This window comes from Hyperolius riggenbachi, chromosome 3 (assembly GCF_040937935.1).
Source record: "Hyperolius riggenbachi isolate aHypRig1 chromosome 3, aHypRig1.pri, whole genome shotgun sequence".
Lineage (NCBI taxonomy): Eukaryota > Metazoa > Chordata > Amphibia > Anura > Hyperoliidae > Hyperolius > Hyperolius riggenbachi.
Window position 1 is genome coordinate 290258333 of NC_090648.1, and position 22360 is coordinate 290280692.

Sequence of the window (22360 nt, forward strand, 5' to 3'; positions counted from 1 at the left end):
CCAATTAGATGCACTTACCTACTAAAGATTGCAAAAATAAAATTTTACACAAGCTGTGGCTATGGATACTGGATACTGAATACTATATATTTTTCTCTTCTACATACATATCAGCCCCAAAGAGACGGACATCGTATCAAATACCTTAAAACTATGCACTTCCAATCTACAATGGTATACTTGAATAGGATTACGAAAAAAAGAAAGCCTTTAAAAAAAACCTGTAAAATCAATTTTAATTGAGGACTAAGATAAAACAACAACAGTTGCATGTTTTATTCAAGCTGTTCTTCTGCGAGATTTCTTAGTGACATCCAAATTAAAGAGATCTTAACTGCACCTATACAGTTAATAAATATTTATATATTCCACAGTGTTAACAATCGGGGTTTCATGTCTAACAAAACTGTGGCAGCCTGAGCTACTGAATAATACAAAAAATCAGCATCTTTATCTAGAGCAAAATGTCAAAACACTGACTTAGAAGTACATGTCTATTACATACATATACATAAAATACATTTGTGGATACAAAAATCTATCTTGCAACCCTCCCCTTAGAATACAGATATATAAACCAAGAAGTCAGTGAGTAGAATAAAAATGGTTAGCATGACAGCTCCTGAAACAGCTAAAGAGAACAAAAAATGGAATTGCTAAAACATGGTAATCACTTTGATATGAAGAAAAGGGTTTTTGTGAAATGTTGGAGCACTGAATGATCAATATCATGAAGAACATTACTGCCTAGTTCAAACAATGGAAAGTCATGCATTATAACTATTGTTACTTTAAACATATAGTTTGCCTCTCTATGGTAAGATGACCGTTTACTGGACAGTAATAGTTACATAGTTATTTTGGTTGAAAAAAGACATACGTCCATCGAGTTCAACCAGTATAAATGCAGACCTTAATTAAATAATTGTATTTTGCTCAGTCATCCTACCTTAGTTACCAGCTTAGGCCCAAGACAGCCCACAAAGCTTGGTCAGGAAACACACTTGGAGCGGAGCAGAAGCTGTTAGAATAAACTCACAATCGGGGTTGATTCATCCTTGCTCTGTTAAACTGGCCATAAACTAGTCTACTCTTGATTGTACAATATCAAAACTCACAGAAAGTCAAAACATTAAGAACAGATTTTTTGTTAACCTCTTCTGGACCTTGATGATTGAAATCTACACCCTGTTTAATGTCCAGTCATTCCTGCCACGTGGTCTTGTCACTCTCGCCATTCCCGCTGCTGTTCAACGTCACTGCACCCGCTTGTTCTGCGGTCATGCTGACAGCAGAGCTTAAACATATCAGTCAGAAGCTTATTTCATTGGCTCCTGACCCTGTGATTGCTGTGAAACAATCACAGTACTAAAAAGGACATGGACAGCTCTGGTCTTAAAGTGGCCAGAGCTGTCTGGTCCCATTATGGTTAAGCGCTAATAAGATTGGACATGATTAGACTACCAAGACAGCATGGTGTATGGCCTGCTTAAAGAGCTTCTGTAGTGACAGATAGTAGAATGTAGTAAATTAATGAGGATAGCCACGTACACATTAATTAGCTTGGTTTCAGCATCAGAAACACTTCCTATATCTATAAATTGCTGGCTGTATATTGGTTTGCAACCCCACCTTCCGAGTGACGTTTAAGCTTTTAGCCTAGACTGTTTATTATGCTGAATTCTCCTCCCAGAGCATTCTGGGAGATGAGATGTAATGTCTGCTGGATTCGGAAAACAATAGTAAGTGATGCACCTGCCAGCAGTAAAGATGTTGCCACGTGAGATAACATTTCCCTCCCAGTGTTAATCTGGGTGAGGAAATAATTTACAATAGGCAAACACTGACTAAATACTTTATTAACTAATTATAAAAAAAATAGACCATTTTATTCAAGTTTTATTTAGTAAAGTTTCTCTTTAAGGCTGTGAAAATGTGCTCATAATTTATTGTAGTTTACAGTACCTGACTGGACCTCTGATACATTATGAGTGAGATTCATCTCATGTCTGAGCTGGTGCAATAACAGTCTGCCCATTAAACTAGTCCTGCTTCTTAGCTGCATAAACCTGCCATACCTGTAAATAAAGGCATGGCTGGTAATATTTCTTAAGGTGAGGAAAAGACCTTAAAGAGAGCACAAAAAATTGTCTGTACAATAATCTTAGAAGATGATTACTGTGAGGGAGAAGGCACCCCAAAAAATAATCATGAATGTAATAAACATAAAATGGCTTACCTCTAAGAAGAAGAGGCAACGCCAATACAAGAAAGACATTTTAATAATCAGACACAAAGAAGATTAAAGCGTTTCACGGAGTACAGTCCGCTTCCTCAGATGAAATAAAGCAGTGTCTGGGTAGCCAAGGTGCAGAGCTTGGAGAGCCTAAAAAAGCACTTTTTTTTCTCTTTTGGCGCTCCAAGCTCTGCACCTTGGCTACCCAGACACTGCTTTATTTGGTCTGAGGAAGCGGACTGTGCTCTGTGAAACGCGTTATCGTTTTTGTGTCTGATTATTAAAATGTCTTTCTTATGTTGGCATTGCCCCTTCTTCTTAAAGGGAAGCCATTTTATGTTTATTACATCCATGATTATTTTTGGGGTGCCTTCTCCCTCCCAGTGATATTGTTTACACCCTAGCTATTAGAGGTTGCTGCCAATTGTTTTGTGTAACCAAACAATGTTTTTTTCTGGAGTGCGACCCACACATTTGAAGACAAAGAACTCGAGTGGGGACGGGATTTCCTTACTGATTTTTATACTGTGGTTGCTGGTCTTGCCACCCATCTTTGTGAGTACCTCATCACTTTGTATTTATCCAGAACTTGACATTAATATACTACACCATAAGGAGCTCCTGTTATCTCTGTGTACTTTTCCTGTATCCGTAGGAAGTCTTGGGACTCCTCTGGACTGCAGCACCTCCCTATATAGAAGATGATTGCAATCCATGTGAAGAAGCCAGAGAATACCGGCTTTAATCAGCATTACAAAAATCTCTAAAAAAGCTGACAATCTTCTAGCAACACCAGGGAGGGTACTGCTCTGTGTTAAAGATAAGTAGTAAAGTTGACAGATCGATATGGGATGTCATAAAAGAACCTTGAAGACTCCTATCAAAACTAAGAAGATACAAAATATTACAACACCCTTTGTGATCTATTGACTACTTTAACACTACTGGCAAATGGTTAACGCATCTGCTGGACATCCCCTGTACTCATTATGCAGGGTTGAGGTGCTTATTTGATCACTTAACTATCCTTTGTAAGCCAGCAAACCTGACTAATCTTAAATCCATGCTCTTGTTGATGACCCCAGCTTTCCTGACTATCCTGGATCTTTGCTCCCTGTTTTGTGCTGACCTACCTGACCATTCTAGATCCTCCTGCCTGTTGCTAACTTTTGCTAGCCTCATATGCCTTGTCTGTCTGCCTTCTTCCCTGACCATATTCAGAAAGCGGAGATATTATAGACTCTGAACTCGGGGTGATTGTGTCACCTACTGTTGGCTGGCCTATCACAGGCATACAGTTGCTGCAAACTAAATTTTTGGGGGACCTGCACATTCACTGGGTCTCTCTTTGCTTGCTACTAAACCCTAAGGCTGGGAGATGACGTGGTATAGCTTTGGCAGGAATTACCAAACTTTTTTTTTATTCAGTCAGTGTCAACAAGAAAAATATGAGTTTAGACCTGCTAAATACAGGGATTCATTTAGTTGTTGACCCTTTTAACATCAGAAAATAATGAATAAAAAAAAGAAAGAATTTTATTGCACAGTTATAACAAGTTCTCAGTTTGGGTCAGGTTTTTTTTTTATTTCTGAAAAGACAAATATAATTTATAGTTTTCTTATTTGGAATAAGTATCAATTGAAGTCAATGGAAATGCCTGTAATTCTTTAGCATGTACAAGTGAACAATAAGACCTGCCTAAACTAACTCAGCTGGGTTTGCCAATGCAGGTTAAATTGCCAATGCATGAAGCAATTTAAGAGCGATCCCAAACCAATCTCATTCAATAGCTGTAAGATACAATTGTGATCGCTCTGGGAATCATGTTTTTTTGTATTTCTTGATTTGGGAATCACAAGTAATTTCCAAAATCGCTCCACAATGGGCCATGGGCCTAAATGATTGCTGGGATGATCACACTTGCCACACTTGCAAGACAGTGAAAGTAAATCATATCAAACACTGATGTGATATCAGAGAATTCTGCTCACAGTAGCACACTGAATTTTAAGAATAGAATGTCAAACCATTTACTGTTGGCTCATTTGATCTTATCCTATGCAGCAAAACGTGTTACTACTATACATATTTATAGTAAATCTACAATCTTTGTAATCTGTACACACTGTGCTATTCTAAGGGAGGACAGTTATAAGATCACTCGGGACATGGTTCAAACTTTATAAATACATGACTTAAACTTGAAAACTTTTGCCACTTAAAGGACCACTATACAGAAAAAGGAAATCAGTTAAAATCTGACAGAATTGACATGTTTGGGACTTGTCCATTTTCTCATGGATGAGTCTCTGGATTTTCTTTGCTTTCAATAGCATGACATGAATGGCAGTTGCTAAGTCTGACTGCCAAAATAGTAAGATACCAGCCAGCCTCACTACTCACTTGCACACCAGTTGGACTGAGCAACTGCATTCAGGAAATCCTTGTGAAAAAAATAAAACCCTGAGAATTCCCCATGAGGAGATGAACTAGTCCAAACCCTGTTGGTTTTGTCAGATTTTAACTGCTTACTTTTTTGTTGTTGTGGTCCTTTAAAGAATTCAGGCCTGGTTTTTAGGATCAATTAAATTCTCCATTGTTCACAAGCTTAGAGACATCTAAGCATTCTAAACCTTATAATAAAGTGACTTCATTAATTAATGATATTGCAGTAAGAAGTGGCTTAAAAATGTATTACTCCAACAAACTTATTTGTATATTAATTAATGTAATATTAATAAGGTAAGATAGGGTATTTTGGGCACTGGGACAATTCGTTGAATTAGGCCATAGACCATAATGTAAACTTGCAGCTGTGGTGCAGAGGGTGATTAAATTGTTCGCTGGAGTTTGGCTATATAATAGGCAAAGTCTGGCTATCAGTGAAGCATGCAGCAGGGGTGACGAATGAGCGCAAAACCCTGACTATCAACGCAGTATGTGGTGGGTTGAATGCACTGAGATTCGGGTATTATGTAGCTGAACTCCAGAATGACTGTGGCACATATATAGCCCATAAACGGTTTCAGCTACTTGTATAGCCAAGTGCCCTTATTGGCTGTAGCATTCCGAGGGTTAATGTAAAGGTGGCCACACACCATACCATTTTTTAAATATCTGTTCAATTTAAGAATTGCAATCAATTTTTCTGACTGATTGTAACATTTCAAAAATATGACCAATGTACCACACACCTATGCTACATTTTTCCCCAATTATGATAAAATGATTGGAAACTCTGAGAAAATTGCTAAGGTGTGTATATTAATAAATTGACAATCTAACACACATCATACAATCTTTAGAAAAATTGAATTTTTTTTCCCCAGCATTTTGGATCGATCAAAATCGAAAAAAACTGGAAATCATGTCGAATGAAAGAAAAGCTTTCCATTTTTTCTGGGAGATCCGATCATATTTATCGAATTGCCGTAAAATCAGATCATTTTATTGTATCGTGTGTGGCCACCTTGAGGCTTGGAAATATGAGGGTTAGTGTTAGGAGGTAGGGTTAGAGGTTATTGTTAGGCATAGTTATAGGAGGGTTAGTGTTAGGGCACAGAGAGGTTAGATTACGTTAGTATTAGAAAGAGACAGCATGCAAATTATAAATGCTAAGCCTTTATTTGAATATCATTAACAATATTTGAGTAACAGCAATCACAACCTCCCCACCCCCACCCCTAGCGACCCTCAATCACGCTCACCGTCGCTAGGAGCATTGTGCACATGCGCAGAATGCTTCCATCCATGGAGGCGCGATCAGGAGGCAAAAGTAGGGTGTCGCTGGGAACCGGAAGATCACTTAATGATGGCGTTGGTAGAGGACATCTGCAGGGGGCTGGTAGAAGCCCCAGGTAAGTCAAACTATTTTTTTATTGATATGTTTAGATTGACTTTAATGAGGGAACAAATAAATGGTTGCACTATTAAGCTGGAGCTAGGCAGGAGAAAGATCAGATAGTACATTTTTACAGAAAGGTTATTTTCCTTTGACCAAAATTATCAAAACTTTGAGGGTTTTAATATATATAAATTTTTTTGTATTTGTTAGTTTTCATTCAGTAAACCAGCAGAATTAATTCTGAACAGATTTATGTTTGCCTCTATGAGCACAGTGTGATGTCCAGAGGTGTAAGACATAGGTTAGCAGTCAGTAATGATAGAGAATACTTTCTTAAATATCCCCATAAGACAATATATGATCCTACAATACGCATTCCTCAGGTACAGAGGAAGCAGAAAGTAAAACAAAGGAGCTTTTAAGAATATGCATGATGATAAAGTACGTAGCCACACTTCTATAATCCCATGCACATGCCTTTTCCCTGAATGGCTGTGTTATAAATCAAACAATGTTAACTTTTTTTAAATATTCTTTCGATCTGACAGCTGTTAGGGATCACAAGGTAAATGGATTCAGACAATTCTGACCTAGCCTCGGGCATAAAAAAGAAAACATCAGAAAATGCTCTAAAATGAAAAGTTTGTCAGATTTACTACTAGATTTAGAAAAATAAAGAATATAGCCATAACATGGATATCCAGGAAATGTTGTTCCCATGATGTCAGATGCAGAGGTATTTACCCAAATCCTGGGATTGAAGTCCTACATTATGCAGTATAAAATTACACCTCATAAATATCTGGCTAAAATATGAAAACATTTCACAACGTTTGGATTTCCAATAATTGCAACATATAGCATTATGTGAAAATCTTGAATAAACGTAGAGGAAGGCAAGTGTTTTTCTGTAACAATTCCTAAAGTGGCATTAACTGCAGATGTATGGTACAATGTGAAAGCACATATGGCTCCCATTCATATGCCCAAACATTTCTTACTTTGCCTTTACACCTTATGGACAATTATAGACATACAAGGTCATATAAGAATTGTGTGATGTTTCAAGCACATTTACAAAGATACTAATAAAGTAATGCAAGCTGTAATGGCCAAATACATTGTGTAGTAAACCGCAGCATAAACTGTTTTTCATCTATAGCTGATTTGACAAAGTAAACTTAAAAGAAAACCTGAGATGTAAAAAAACAAAACAAAAACAAACCATGTATACTTACCTGGGGCTTTCTTCAGCCCCCTCCCTCGCCCTCCTCCTGTGCCGCTCCGATTGTCAGCTTGCCGGCCCGGTCTCTTCCTGCCCAATCTTCTTTCCGCAAGGCCAGGCCACAACACGTGTGTTCCCCATGCTATGAGCTATGATTATGGACTAGAGCAGTGGTTCTCAACATCTTTTTGGTATGTACCCCTTTTAAAACCCTGTACTCACCAAGTACCCCCAGCATAGTAAACATTATCACAAGTACCCCTTGACAAATATATATTTAATCGTAGTATATGATAATTGGTTCTAAACCATTTCCAAGCATTTACCATTGCTTTTAATTAGCTAAACACTAATTTGGTGTTGTTTAAATAAGATTTATCATTTTCTAAAACCCTAAATTTGTTATTCTTGGTTAAGTACATCAAGCCCGAGTACCCCCTGGAACCATCAGAAGTACCCCCAGGGGTACGCGTACCACACGTTAAAAACCTAGGGACTAGAGGGTTTGAAACATGTCAGCTGTGTGATGTATATGGATTTCTGAATATGTCCAGCAATAAAGTAGTCTCATTTGGACCAGTGCAGACCATCCTTCTTCCACTGTCCCCAATGTCAGGAGCATTCTGTGCCAAAGGCGACTGTAGGAAGAGACCAGTCTGGCCAGTGGCCAGCTGACAATAGGAAGGACAGTGACTGAGCCTATGGCCTAAAGTGGGTTGAAGGAAGTAAGTATAAATGCTTTGATCTAATTTGTCTCAGGTACCCTTTAAATGCTTCAAGGGAACCTGTAAAGAGGAGGAGAAAACCTTCCCTAGGGGTTACTTACCTCCTGCTCAATAAATATTTTGGAATAATCTCTGGACAGGATTATATGTTAGGTAAAACAATTTAAAGCACACCTGAAGGTTGAGGAATATGGAGGCTGACATATTTATTTCCTTTTAAATAATGCAAATTGCCTGGCTGTCCTGCTGATCTTTTGCCTCTAATGCTGGGAATACACAAGTCGTTTCCTCCTCATCAATCGAGCTGCTGATGGCTCGATTGATAATTTCCGACGTGTCCGATACCCCGCCGGATCGATTCTGTGCTCGATCCCCGCGGGGGGACAATGGGTAGAAAGCAAGCGCGTGATAAGGAGCGCCCATGGGGACGAGCGAGAATCGATCCGGGCGCACGCTGGGTCGACTTGTGTATTTACAGCATAATACTTTAGGTCACAGACCCTGAACAAGCATGCAGATCAGGTGTTCTGAACCAATTTTGACTAGATTAACTGAATGTTTATTTTAGGTGAATGATTCAGATAGTACTGCAGCCACATAGATCACCAGGGCTGTCAGGCAGCTGGTATTGTTTAAAAGGAAATAAATATGGCAATCACCAAATGGTTCTCACTTCAGGTTTCCTTTAGCGGCATTCTCAAGTGTAGCTTTGGGTTCCTTTTCAATGTAAAAGTTGGTAGCCCCTAGCAACATTCATGGAGGTGAATCACATTTGTGTGATTCCAAGGTTTGCTTAAATCATGACGGTGGTATGTAACAGTAAACTAAATAAGCGTGGTGTTTGCAACTTTGTTTTCTATATTACAGCTTCATAGTGCATCTTTATATTATTATTATTATTATTATTATTATTATTATATGGTTTATTAATATAGTCACCCTCAATGCTTTCACAGCTATGGCCAAGCTTTTTCACCAATATGCATGTTAATAAATTGAACTTGTTAAAGGACTATGCAGTGGTAATTAATAAAATAGTGTTACTTTAACATAAGTGAGCTTATTTTATTTATATTTTTTGTTTTGGTGATCATGGCAGGAGGAGAGGTGTGAGGCTTTGTTCACATCTAAAATCGAAATCGATGATGGCAGCCATTTTCAATTTTGTGAGTGATTGTTTTTCCCATCCCGGCGCTTACCTGCGCGCTTTAGGAAGTGAACTCTTTGACCCGGAAAATAATAAATACATTGTATTTATTCTTAACCTCCTTAGCGGTATGCACTGTGTCGGGCATACCACTCGCTGGCCTCAGGAGTCCCCCATGCTTATTTTATTTGATCAAATTGCTGCAAAACCTTTAGCTAGCACTAGTCTAGCTAGTACAGGTGTCCGGCACCCCCTGATCGCCCTGATGCCCCCGCTTATACATTACCCAGCCTGGCTCTAGCGATCCGCGCAGCCTCCCCGCACAGCTCCGGTCTCTCTATGGGGAGGATCGAGTCTGCGCATAATGTCATGACGTCAGCGACATCATGTACGATCCTCCCCATATAAAAGACCAGAGCTGTGTGGGGAGGCTGCACCAATCGCTGGAGCCAGGCTGGGTAATGTATAAGCGGGGGCATCAGGGCGATCAGGGGGTGCCGGACACCTGTACTAGCTAGCCTAGTGCTAGCTAAAGTTTTGCAGCCATTTGATCAAATAAATTAAGGATGGGAGTACAAACTAGCAAAACCTCCTGAGCGGCATAACGCTCAGGAGGTTAAAAGCGCTGGAGAAATCGCTATACCAAGCGCTTTTTCAAGCACTTTGTGATTTCCTTATATCTTCCATTGAGGCAAATCACCCCAAAATGGTACAGGCAGCGCTTTGCTGAGCGGATCGGAAACGAACCGCTCAGATGTGAACACTCTCACAGGGAATCATTGCACAAGCGCTTTTAGGGCAATTTTGAAAATCGCTGGCACTTAAAAAAATGCAAAACGCCCTAGGATTGTTCCTGCTACAGCAACATATATACTGAACAAAACTGCTATTCATGCAGTAAAAGACACACGCATACATACTGTCTTTCCCCTAAAATAAAACATCCCCTGAAAATAAGACCTAGTGGAAAAATCACTTATACTGCAAATATAAGGCATCCTCCGATAATAAGACCTAGCTCTGGGTGGTCTCCGAGTACAATCCATTCATGCCAAGTAGCATTCATACACAGTGAGCTGACTCACTCACTCTCTCCATTCATGGCAGCATTCCAGCACTCCAGCATTCCAGCTGGTTCGCCCATTGACTTCCTCGCCTCCGTTTCTAATTGGACACAAGCTCCGGTATTAAAGCGTTCTAATTGGGCACAATAGTCTCAGAGGCGGGGTCATGCTCTGTTTTGGGGCCAATCTCTGCACTCACTGCTCCTCAGTGAGTACAATGATTGGCCCAATAACGGAGTATGACCCCTCCTCTGAGACTCCCGGTATTGTGTCCAATTAGAATGCTTTGATATCGGAACTTGATCTGTTCCGTGACTTTCAATCACAGGCAGCCAGCATGGGGACACATTATGCAGTGCTGATCAGGCACTTATGTCATCCTTGCACACAGCAGGTTTAACAACTGTGTGCTGGGATGACATGATAGCAGCCTGATCGGCACTGTTACAGTACAATCAACAGCAATAAAAGGCAGTCAGCATGGGGACACACATTGTGCAGTGCCGATCAGGCACTTGTCATGTCATCCTTGCACACAGCAGGTTTATCAACTGTGTGCAGGGATGACATGAAAAGTGCATTATCAGCACTGTAACATATAAGACATCCCCTGAAAATAAGCCCTAGCACACTTTTTGAAACAAAAATTAATTAGAGACAGTGTCTAATTTCCGGGGAAACATGGTATATATAAAATTTTACATATAGGATGGGCTACAATAACTTATGACCAGTGTAAATCTGCAGCAGCTACAGAAAATGATTGCTTTACATTACAGAAAATAGCTATAGCCTTTAGGGCTCTTACACACTTGGACGCTAAGGTCGCATAACGTGCCCCTAACGTAACGCATGTTAGCTTTGAAGTCGGACGTTCTGTAGAGTCGCGTCATGCGTCTCTTCATGCGTACGTGCTCGTCCATGATGCATACTTTTTGACGCATACTATCGGACGAAAACGGCGCATGCGTCAAATTTAAAAAAAACATAAACAAACAGTACTGAGCATGTGCAAACATCCGAACGCAGCCACATACGAGTATAACGCACAGCACGCTGCACTTTCATTTACCATGCTGCGTTATACTCCAACGCAACATGGGCACTGTGAACAGCCCAATCCTTTATCATTGCTGTCAGTTGGGCTGTGTTACAGGCTGCTCTAACGTGCACCTGTAACGTCCCACTGTGAAAGCAGCCTTAAGCAAGATTTTTAGTTATGTTGTGAAACATGCAGTACATTCTATAGGTCTGCCATGCATCAGGATTATTACATTACCAGTCATTGTGCCTGTTCCATTAATGGGTGTTGGTTGTGCACTGTGCATGTGTGTCCCTGTCCACAGTCCCGTGTATGCACAGCGCACGGCCACAGCCCTGCACACGTGCACTAGGGCACTGGGCAGCACACATGGACGCAGATGGACGCATAGACATGCAGTTTTATTATACAATATACTTTCTATGCCATCAACACTGGGACAAGATGTCAGTTGAATCTTTCCAATAGGAAAACATTCATATTGTTGTGTATTTTTTTTGTTTGTTAGAAGGCAGGAAAGTTGTAACCTTTAACATGTCTTTTTTCTCTCTAATATAGAGATTACACTTGCAGTCTATCTCTATGTGGAAGATTTTCCCTCATGTGTATAGGTGTCGGTGACCCTCTGTCATCAAAGATCCTTCCTCAAAAAAACTGTTGATCATCATTATATGGACTCAGATTGTCCTTTCCAATGAAGAACAGCATAATTACAGCGGATACTAATATATATTTCCAAATACATGAAACAGATTTCAGTGCAGTAAGTCTGATCTGTCCATCTGTAACAATTAGGAAAACATGTAAACAAAAAGAAAAATACAAAAAAAAACAGGAAAAATAATAAGTAAGAAGTGTATAGAAGACAAGACACTGGGTGAGAGCAATTCATGCAACACATTATGTAAAACACATGCATATTACGTTTTTGATGCTAGGCTCTGAGGGTGAAATGTATTTTGAAATGTGTCGCTTATAAATGGCACATCATCTATAGATTTGAAGTTTTAATAGAAGGTATGTGTGTCTAAAACTTGTGAACCTACAGATGTACCAGGGATTTTCATGCCTTGCTAGAGCCATGATCGTGTTTTATCCCTCTGATAGCTATAGCCCATTACCTACATCAATGGCTGTCTAGTAAAAAGACAGCCATTTCTAGGGCAACTTGTCATTGGCGGTCGAACGTTTAATAATGACAGTGCATATACAGAGCTTGTTTAAAACTCCAGTAATAATCATTTATACATTTATGATCTAACAATTTGAACTTGGCTGGTTTTAAAAGAGGGATATAATTAGGCTCACCTAATTTGATAGCATTCTACTGAAAAAAAAAAGTATTAAATGAGGTATACTGTCTCAGCAGCTGGAAATGTTTAATTATTTTAATTCAAACAAAATCTACTTTCCAAGCATGCAAACTAAAAATGTATAACGCCATGGTTATTTTGTGGTAACATTTAATTCCCGTCTACCCCTTAATCACATTAAAGCATAATAGGCTCACCGTTGTAGATACTGGAACAGTCTCAGTGTGGAATGACAGGGGACTGGAATGATCCTTTTGTCAACAGCAGTGACAAGGAACTTGAATGATCTGAAAGTGCAACAACAGGGGACTGGAACAATGTAATAGGAAAAGATACAGCAGTAGCAACGCCCCAAACTAGGGGGACTGTAAGAAGTATTGAAAGACAGAGAAATGGTAATGACTGTAACAGGTAAGATATGAAACTATGAATTTTAAATGTTAGATAGACCACAATTAAAGTATTTGAGAGAAGGTATGAACAATGGAGGACTCCCACACTGTAAACCCATGGTAGTGTTCAAAAGGCATGAAACAAATAACTCACATTAATATACTGCCATGAGTGACAACAGCATTTAGAAAACACAAACATGTTTTTATAACATAAACAACAGATTAAAGACCAACAGAATAGGGAGCTTTAATATACTCTCCAGAGTTTCTCTATCTCCCTTGACCTCATGCTGGTACCAACAAAACGAAGCCCTCTAACATAGAATATGGGAGAGACGGCAGCTAATGCCTTGGCCACACAGAGCACCATCAGGGTACAAGGCTATAGACTATGACAAGAAATGAACATGCTCTGTGGTTTTACTGTATTGATGTAATGCTTGCAGTTTTCTATGTTGCATTCACCAGTTATGTCTTTTAAAAAGCCTTTGAGCTGCTTGGTTACTCTGTTGTACTGGTGCAAGCTCTATCCCATACAGCCATATCAATCCCTGCCATGCACTGAGGAGGACCGAAAGTCCAAAATAGGCTGTCTGCATGTAGGGTTGGTGTGGCTCTGTAATATTTAAAGCTATAGACTTGCTATACACCAGTGGTTCTGGATGTAAGCCTGGCTTCAGGGGCATAAAGAGATAATTTGCATATTCAATAGCAGTGCATTGTGGGTAACTACCGATGTTCACTTAAAGCTGAATTATCACAAGTACCTTCTGTGTTAAGAAGGCAAATCACACCAAGCATTGCTTTTTAGTAGGAGGGCTTTTTGGTCTCTTTTAGTTCCCTATACTTTCCTAGTGGTTTTGGGTCACACATAACTGCTTGGTAACTAAAAGGCTTATTTACCTGCAGTGTAGTTTAAGAAATACAACAATCAAAACTGTAAATGAGCTCCAGAATTGTACACATCGTCTGTCATCACCAAATTGTTTAATTTGACCACTCCAGGAAAATAATTGGTAGCCCACAATTATACTTAGACTGCCCAGTACTGGGATATGTATGTTCCTACACTTACTTGGTGCATGTGTCTATCTTTATTGTACATACTTTACAGAAAGTTATATGGCTAAGGACTTACTTAAAACAATGAAGACATGTCTATATGTCTTTAAAGCCATTTGTATGTAATGCAAGTATTAGCTTTGATTTTAACAGTTGAGGTTGGAGCTCACAGTCAGAAACAAATCATATAGTTAATAAGGAATGTTGCAGTGTGTCAACTAAACTGATTTTAGAAAGTGGGGTAGATTTGTAGGTTGCACAGGCCACAAGTAGATGCCAAATAGACAGAGAAACATAAGGAAGACAGTGAGGGAAAACACATATTTGTGACGTAATGATGTGTTCTAGCCGACAGAAAGAGGTAAGTACAGCATACCATGAAGGAGGAGCCACAAGTGTGATACTGAAGAGCAAAGACTTAGAAGAAAGTAAAGGGCTAGTGGAGAAGACAGTGAAGAACAACCATGTTGGAGAGCAGACTATTAGAGGAAAAGACTAGACTGAAGTAAGAGCCATGATTGTGCTACTGAAAAGCTCAACATAACTTCTAATATGTGACCTTAGGCAATGAGTCACGCTGTAAGGGTAGGAAAATGCAGTGCATAGCACATAAAAATGATGAAATAGGTGACCATTAAAGCAATGTCGCTAAATCATAATGTACACTCCTCAACAATTTAAATCACTTCATGTTTTAGTTTTTACATAAGGTGGACCTATACTGTAATATTATGAGAGCTGCTACTGCTTACTTGATTCAGAAAACTCTTAACTGTCTGGACAGCACAATGATCTGTTAGCTTCAGCACTTTCAGTCACACACCTGCAACAATCATGCAGCTAATTGTAGACATGAGCTGGCACTGAGAAATCTGATTTGCATACCGCATACTCATTCTAAATTTGTCACTCTAATAGTATTCAAAGCATTTTTACACAAGATCCCGTAGGAGCAGCTTTCGTAATCTATCACTAGATTTCATATGGCTCTTTGTTGCAAGATCGTGTGTGATAACATTTTACGGGGCGTTGCTAGGATCCTAAGATATCCAGGGCACATTTGGGAACGCCGGCCAAAAAAATGGGTGTGGCCATGCACCGGAATGTGGGTGTGTTTATGGGTGTATCCAAATTTACACAAACTTAGCAGTGTTCTAAGTAGGCCTGCCAGCAATATGTGGGATGAAACCCCCCTCACCCATGCTGGCTAGTCTGGCTTTTTCCTGGGAGGACTGGCCTGCAGCCAGGTTGTCTGGCAGGCCCCTCCCTCCTCCCCCCCATAGCATTCCCTGACTTGCCATTAAGGCATTCGGGCACCCAACATGCCTCCATAAAGGCATCACAGCACCCAGCATGGCACCACAGCACACAGCATGCCCCCCTCCCCCATTGATGTACCAAAGATCCCAGATGCTGCCAGCTCTCTGACTCTGCCTGCGGGACATCCGGGGCACCCCAGAATAGATCTGTGGAACGTGCCACTGATCTTTGGGGCTAGCAATGCCCGTGACAGTTTATGAGAGTTTACAGGTACAGGTGCAAAGAAAACTGGAGACAATGTGGAGCAGCTGTCTGATTGCATTTGTGAAATGATAAAAAAAAAGGTTGCCAACTGCATGCTTAGGCAACCCTTTTGCGCTTAGCTTTGTAGACCAGTTTTCATGCTGTATTGCTTAAATAGCTTACTGATGTGAATTTCTACAGAAGGATCTCCATAATAAAGGGCAACCATTACATATCTGGACTGGTTCAACGCACTTTGCAAAAGCACAGATAGTGAATTAGATGCCAATTCCTAGTGAGGAAATTAAGTGAAATTCTACTTTTGCTGATTACAAGACAATCCTTTCACGTTCAAGCATTGGAAGGATTAATAACAAGTGGAGTTGATTAAGTAAACATTTCTAAACAAATGTATTTTTTACCTCATGATTTATCTCCCTAGGGCCATATACAATTAACTTCTTCTCCTAGGAGATGTTTTTTCTTCTTTAAATTAAAACAACTTTTCAGCACTTTGCAATAGAAAAAGTACCAAAAAATACTTTCCAGATTATTTTGAGTATTTGTCTGCTTGCTGGTAGTGTAAAAATGCATTTTATTGACTTATTTGAAAATATCACAATATGAGAAAACTCAGGAGAAAAAGTTAATTGCATATGGGCCCTTATCTGTCTATACTCTATGATTTCTCCTATTTTGTCTTAAAGCGGACCTGAACTCAGAACCTCCTCTGCTCTAAAAGATACACAACCACATAATAACATTAAAAAAAATGTATTTGTTAAAGCTGATACAAATCCTACAATAAATCTGAACTGTTTCTACTTCCTGATTAATGGAAGCAGACATATTGTTTACAGCCTGTGTTTTCAAATGAGCTTATCTGCCATCTCTGCCATGGCAGTCATGTGATACAGGGGAGATATCAAATTACAACTTTGTGATTAGACACAAATGAGGGGGAATCAAACAGGCTAAACTCTCTTAATACACACAGAGTGCATTTCTTTATGTCTTCCTTCTCTCCTGTGCAAGAGTTCAGGTCCACTTTAACTCACGACTAAAGTATCTTTATCTGTCTTAATGCATATCTGAACTGACATGTGACATGATGAGATAAATATGGGTGCATTGTGTACTAGCCCTACTAAACACTTGTCTATTTTCTGCATTGCAAGAGTAAAGAAAAACAGTGTTTTTAGCTATGCAAATTAGGGAGTTGTAGAGCAATCAAATTCATCTCTCCTGAAAAGGAAACATAAGCCAAAATACTTTTATTTGTCAGACAAAACACTGCTGACAACACTAAAGGCTCATACACACATCAGACCATAGTCTTTGGAAAATGAAAGATCACAGACCAATTTTACCCCTTCCATGTAGTATGAGAGCCATACCTACACAGTCTATTCTATGGAGCTGAACTCCCCATCAGACAGAAATCTTTGCAAGATGCTGCACACACAGATGCTGTAGACATTCAAAAGATCAGTATCTGCAAAAGATCTGTTCCTGCAAAATGCATTCATAGTCTATGATATCTGCAGATCATCATACACACCTTGTTTAACAGACATTCATCTGCATATCAGATACACCAGGATGGATTTTCAGATCTGCAGAGGATTGTCTGATCTGCAGATGAATGTCAGTTAAACAAGGTGTGTATGATGATCTGCAGATCTCATAGACTATGAATGCAATTTGCAGGAACGGATCTTTGGCAGGAACAGATCTTTTGCAGATACTGCTCTTTTGTGTCTGTACAGCATGTTTGTGTGCAGCATCTTGCAAAGATTTTTTCTGATGGGGGAGTTCAGCTCCATAGAAAAGACTGTGAAGGTATGGCTCTCATACTACATGGAAGGGGGTAAAATTGGTCTGTGATCTTTCATTTTCAAAAGACTATGGTCTGATGTGTGTATGTGGCCTTAGGATGGCCACACACCATACAATTATTAAAAATATCTGTTCAATTCAAGAATAGCAATCAATTTTTCTGACTGATTGTAACAAATCAAAAATCTGACCAATGTACCACACACCTATGTTCAATTTTTCCCCAAAAATTTATTGGAACTGTACATCAAGTAATTGACAATCCATCAAACACCATACAATTCTTGATAAAGTTGGTCTGAAATTTCCAACATGTCCAATATCCAAAAATACAAATAAAAAAATGGGAAATTCAATCTGATTTATCGATTGAAAACAAATAAAAGCTCTCGATTTTTGGGGAACAACCGATCAAAGTTATCGAATTGTTGAAAAATTGGATCTTTTAATTGTATGGTGTGTGGCCACTTTATGGTGCTGAAAAGTTTAGAGGGTCATTACTTCAGTTTTGCAGCAAACTGCCATGGCTGCTATTTAGAATTCTGTCTTAAAAATGCGGTGTTAAAAATTATTTGTGTGGCAATACATACATAAGAACATTCTAATCTAGCAATACATATGAGATGTTGCATTCCTTCTGGTGGATCACTTACAGATTGAATGGATCAGTCGGATGGTCCTGAGTATCCTGTACTCTTTTAACCCCCCCTTCTCCTCCAAGATAACTAAAAAGGAAATCAACTGCATTTAATTTAACAGTAATTGGCTAGCATTTAATGTAGTTTAGGATGTGCTGACACATTTTTATGTTTCCCATATTTAGCAATCTATTTGCATGTTTGCAGATGAATACATACTCTTGTTTTTTACGTATGCAAGTTTTATCAAACATATATTGCTTTATGTGATGTAGAACAATCAAAGTCAACGTGAATTTAGAAGATGAGGAGAGATTTCATAACATCAGGCCAGTATATAATGAAAGCATTGTTTCCACAATTACATATGATACCAAAATCTGATTGCTTTCACAAAAAATATAGAAGGGTTAGCCTTATAAGTACTGAAAAGCAATTCAAAGCAATCAGATTGTTGGCAACGGAAAGTATTATTTCACACAACCAAATCATCTGTGCCTCAAAATATTTTATGTTTCTCCTGATAGCATAAAAAATGAACAAGTGGGCAATGTCACAAGCTCCCAGACAGGAAACTTAATGGAAAAATACTACAAAAGACAATAAGCTTCATCTAGAACAAGCAGACAATACTTCAAGCTATAGCAAAAATGAACATCGAATGTATGTTATTACTTTTTCAATGCGGTTATCTATAGAAATCCTCATTTTGGATCTGAAAACACGGATTTGATATTTTGTAGGGACAAAATTACACTTGCCACAAGAGTATGAGGTGACTGCTGTTATTTTGTAAAGGCCAGAAGAAAAGCACATGTAGCAAGAATTCTGTATTGAGAACAGAGACACTGCTTTTACAATTGGGAATAAAGCAAACAGCAGTTTTATTGACCCTAATTATCACTTAGAAAGCATTTAAGAATAAGTACTCCCATTTATACAGAGCCTGTTATTCCTTAAGATATTAAGCTGACATGCTGAAAACATTTATCATATTTAAAGTATAAAGTAGCATTGCCCTTTTTATTTAAGTTTAATGACTTACTCTAATAGTGATGAAGCAATTATTGAGACTACTATTGCCGATTAACTCTTTAATTGCCTTTTTGTTATAGCGTGCACAATTAATTTTACATTAATCAAAAAAATCAAAACCAATCTGACTGGCCCACTGTAAGTAACCAAAAACACACAAAAGCACAAAACACACACACAAACACACAACGCTTTTGTGAAAAGCAGGCTAAGTGCACAGATGCACTCATTTATGACCTTTATTTGCCCGCAGAATATTTCATTTCTTTCTGATTTCAGTGCTCAGCCAGTATGAGTTTACACACATCTTGAAACCTTTAAAATATACATTATTTTGGGGCATTTGGCTACTTCTAAGAGAATGCTGTTTCTTCCACTTCTGATTGCTCTAATTTGAAAAACTCAAGTAATTTTAGGAAGGTCACTAAATTGCTACATTAACTGCATCAGGTATGCAGGTGAACACTATTGTCAGGTTCAGTAACGGATTTTTTTTGACAGACACAGGCAAAAAGATAAGCAAACTACAGATGTGCAGCACAATTAAACATGTGCCTCCACTTAAATGCCAGTGGCAGGTGATCAGATTAATAAGAGTTTATTACAAGGCAAAATACCAGTCACCAGAAGAACCTGATGAAATAAGACAGTGTTTCTCAATCCTGTCCTCATGACTCCCCAACAGTGCATGTTTTGCATGTAACCTTACATATGCATAGGTGGGATAATTAGCGTCTCAGCTTGGTGGATTCCATGTAGCTGAGACACTAATTACCTAATTATTAATTAGGTGAGGTTGCCTGCAAAACATGCACTGATGGGGAGTCACAAGGACAGGTTTGAGAAACACTGAAATAAGCAATTCCTCAACACATAGGTTGCATACAAGTTTCAGATTAGTGAAGCTGAACTTATCCAACTTCAGTGTAAGGGAACTGCACAGTCAGAGAACTAAGTAAGCAACTCAAAAGTGAATAAATCTCAACTTCCATCAGAAAAGTCTAAAAAAGTTTTTTAAGCTTGGTTCACAGTGGTCAGTAAAATAATTAATGTGTTATGAGTGTGAACTGCAATGGAGACTAGACATCGACTTAAATACAAAGCCTGCATGAAGAAAGTTAGAATAATGAGATCAGATACAATGCAGGCCCACAGAATTGTATGGGCAGTGAGCTGACATGCAGAATTATTTTGCAATGCAACTGATCACCGTGAATTAGCCTTTACTAGCACTTACACTTTGACAAAACTATTTTAAGTTGACCCTGCAGTTAGAGATAACTACCACTTATCTTAATGCTGCATTAACAGCATCCCCTACAAAATGCTCGTAGTTTTGAAATGTAAAAATAGGTCTTCATGGAAACTAATAATGTGCATCCCATCATCTACTTCACATAGCAAATGCTACATTTTTGTACATCTCCAGAGAAGTAAGACCACGATCATATGTCCAGTCCTGCTATACCTAAACTTAGCATTTGCACATGATCTTCAAGGGTACACTGAGTGAGGCCTAGTATAGCACGGTTTGTAGGGAACAAACTCTCTAGGCCTCTAATAAGGGTACAGTAAGGATCAGCATTTAAAAAGAATAATGCATTGCTGTATTCTCCTGGCCTCACCCTTACAGGAGGAAGAAGCACAGTGCTGTTACAGCTAAGTGCCATCACAGGAACAGGCATCATTAAACAAAAATAAGCTAGTTGATTATTAGGGCAAAAGGCAGTAGGCATGAGGTGGCCAAGACTGCATCTCAGCAGCTGTCGGTAGAACAGTAGCATAATTTACAAGTCAAGAGTTTCAATCAAAAAGCATGAAGACAACCAAGGCTATGTAGAAGGAAAAACTTTAATTCAAACCTCTTTGACAGTCATACTAGTATTGGTGGGTGCCAGGCGAAGTAGCTCAACTGATTACCCGTAATTCCTTATTACTGTGAAACTCCTCTCCTCCATCAACAAGACTTCCATGGGCTTTAGTATGAAGTGTATCCAAAGCTTTGGCCCACCCTCAGCTTGGCAGCCAACTATTAGACCGTGGATGCCGAGTTGTGGGACATGTCCACCCAGGTGGGGGTAGCCACAGTGTTTGAAAGCACCTCAAATTATTTTGAGCAGGTGAGTTCCTTTGACTGGCACCTGCAAGGAACAAGTATTACTGTGAAAGAGGTTTACATTATTATTATTTATTTTTTTTATTACTGGAGGTCCAAATTGTCCTGTTGTAGGAAATGCAGCTATAAAGAAGCCACCTGTAAGCACATGAGTAGCAAAATAAATGTTACAATCAATCACTTAATGCAAGACACTGGGGGGGGGGGGGGGGGGGGGGCGAGAGAGATTACATGGTATCACAATGTTTTTCAATGTATACATTTCCTAGATTGTTTTAGGGATCCAGTTATTCCATACCATGTTCAACAACTAATAATAAATGAAGTAACAGTGCCCATGACACTATCGCCATTACTATGCCTTATATTGACTTACAAAAATATTTATGTATGTGTTATATTTACTGACACGTTGTATATTTTTAGAGTTTCTAACTTCAAGGGCTACTGCTCAGTAAATCTATAGTGTAAGATACTCTTTTGCTAATTATTTGGATCTTATTCCTAATTATATTCTTTTTAGGTGCACTGTAATTTACAAGCTTTGCTAAGCTAAGTCTAAATTATAATTCAAATTAGTGTATTCTTGGATGCTCTTAACAGTGCTATTGTTTAAGTATAGCACATTTCTATTGTATGTGATTTTTTATTTGTATCAAGGTTTAGTTAAAATTTCTTTGAACCTTGTGTTGTGGACCACTTTGACACACGATCAGTATTTAAATAATAGGGTATTAAGCACTTAATACTGTCTGTATGACTATAGTCATCCAGACAGAAGCCGTGCTAGTCTGGATGTGTATCTGGCAGGTGCACGCATTACAGGGGAATCGACTGGTGAAAGGGAACAAGTGTTCTCCAAGCCAACTGAAGTGCCTGTTAATGAATCAACATGACTTGAATCACGAAGCATGTTGATTCATAACAGTGAAAGTACAAAATGTAGTTAAAAAAAGATCACGCACTTCTTGGTTACTTCCAGGATAGTGGATAGTGCCATCTAGTGGCCAAAAAGTTAAATCTAAGTAAAAATTAAAAATCAATAAATTTAATAAAACCTTCTAAGCCCCTCACCCCTCCCCGTAGCTACCAATGATAAACATATGTTTAAAAAAGGGAAAGTTAAAAAAAATACATAAATTATCTTACCTTAGGATCTTAGCTTTTTTAATATG

At 38.8% G+C, this 22360-nt stretch overlaps 1 protein-coding gene across 20 annotated transcripts in view; it reads right to left on the reverse strand.

The window, feature by feature from the left end:
* FOXP2 (forkhead box P2) overlaps positions 1 to 22360 on the reverse strand; it is a 314143-nt gene that overhangs the window by 17959 nt on the left and 273824 nt on the right. For 12 of the 20 annotated variants that reach the window (XM_068276462.1, XM_068276460.1, XM_068276465.1 and 9 more), the window contains 2 exons: positions 18050 to 18121; positions 12795 to 12884 (listed from right to left, as the gene is read on the reverse strand). The exons of 5 other annotated variants lie outside the window; for them this stretch is intronic. In XM_068276462.1, the coding sequence (XP_068132563.1) occupies positions 12795 to 12884; positions 18050 to 18121 (162 nt within the window). The remainder of the gene's footprint in view (positions 1 to 12794; positions 12885 to 18049; positions 18122 to 22360) is intronic. 3 more of the 20 variants (XM_068276471.1, XM_068276470.1, XM_068276472.1) reach the window with 2 other exon arrangements.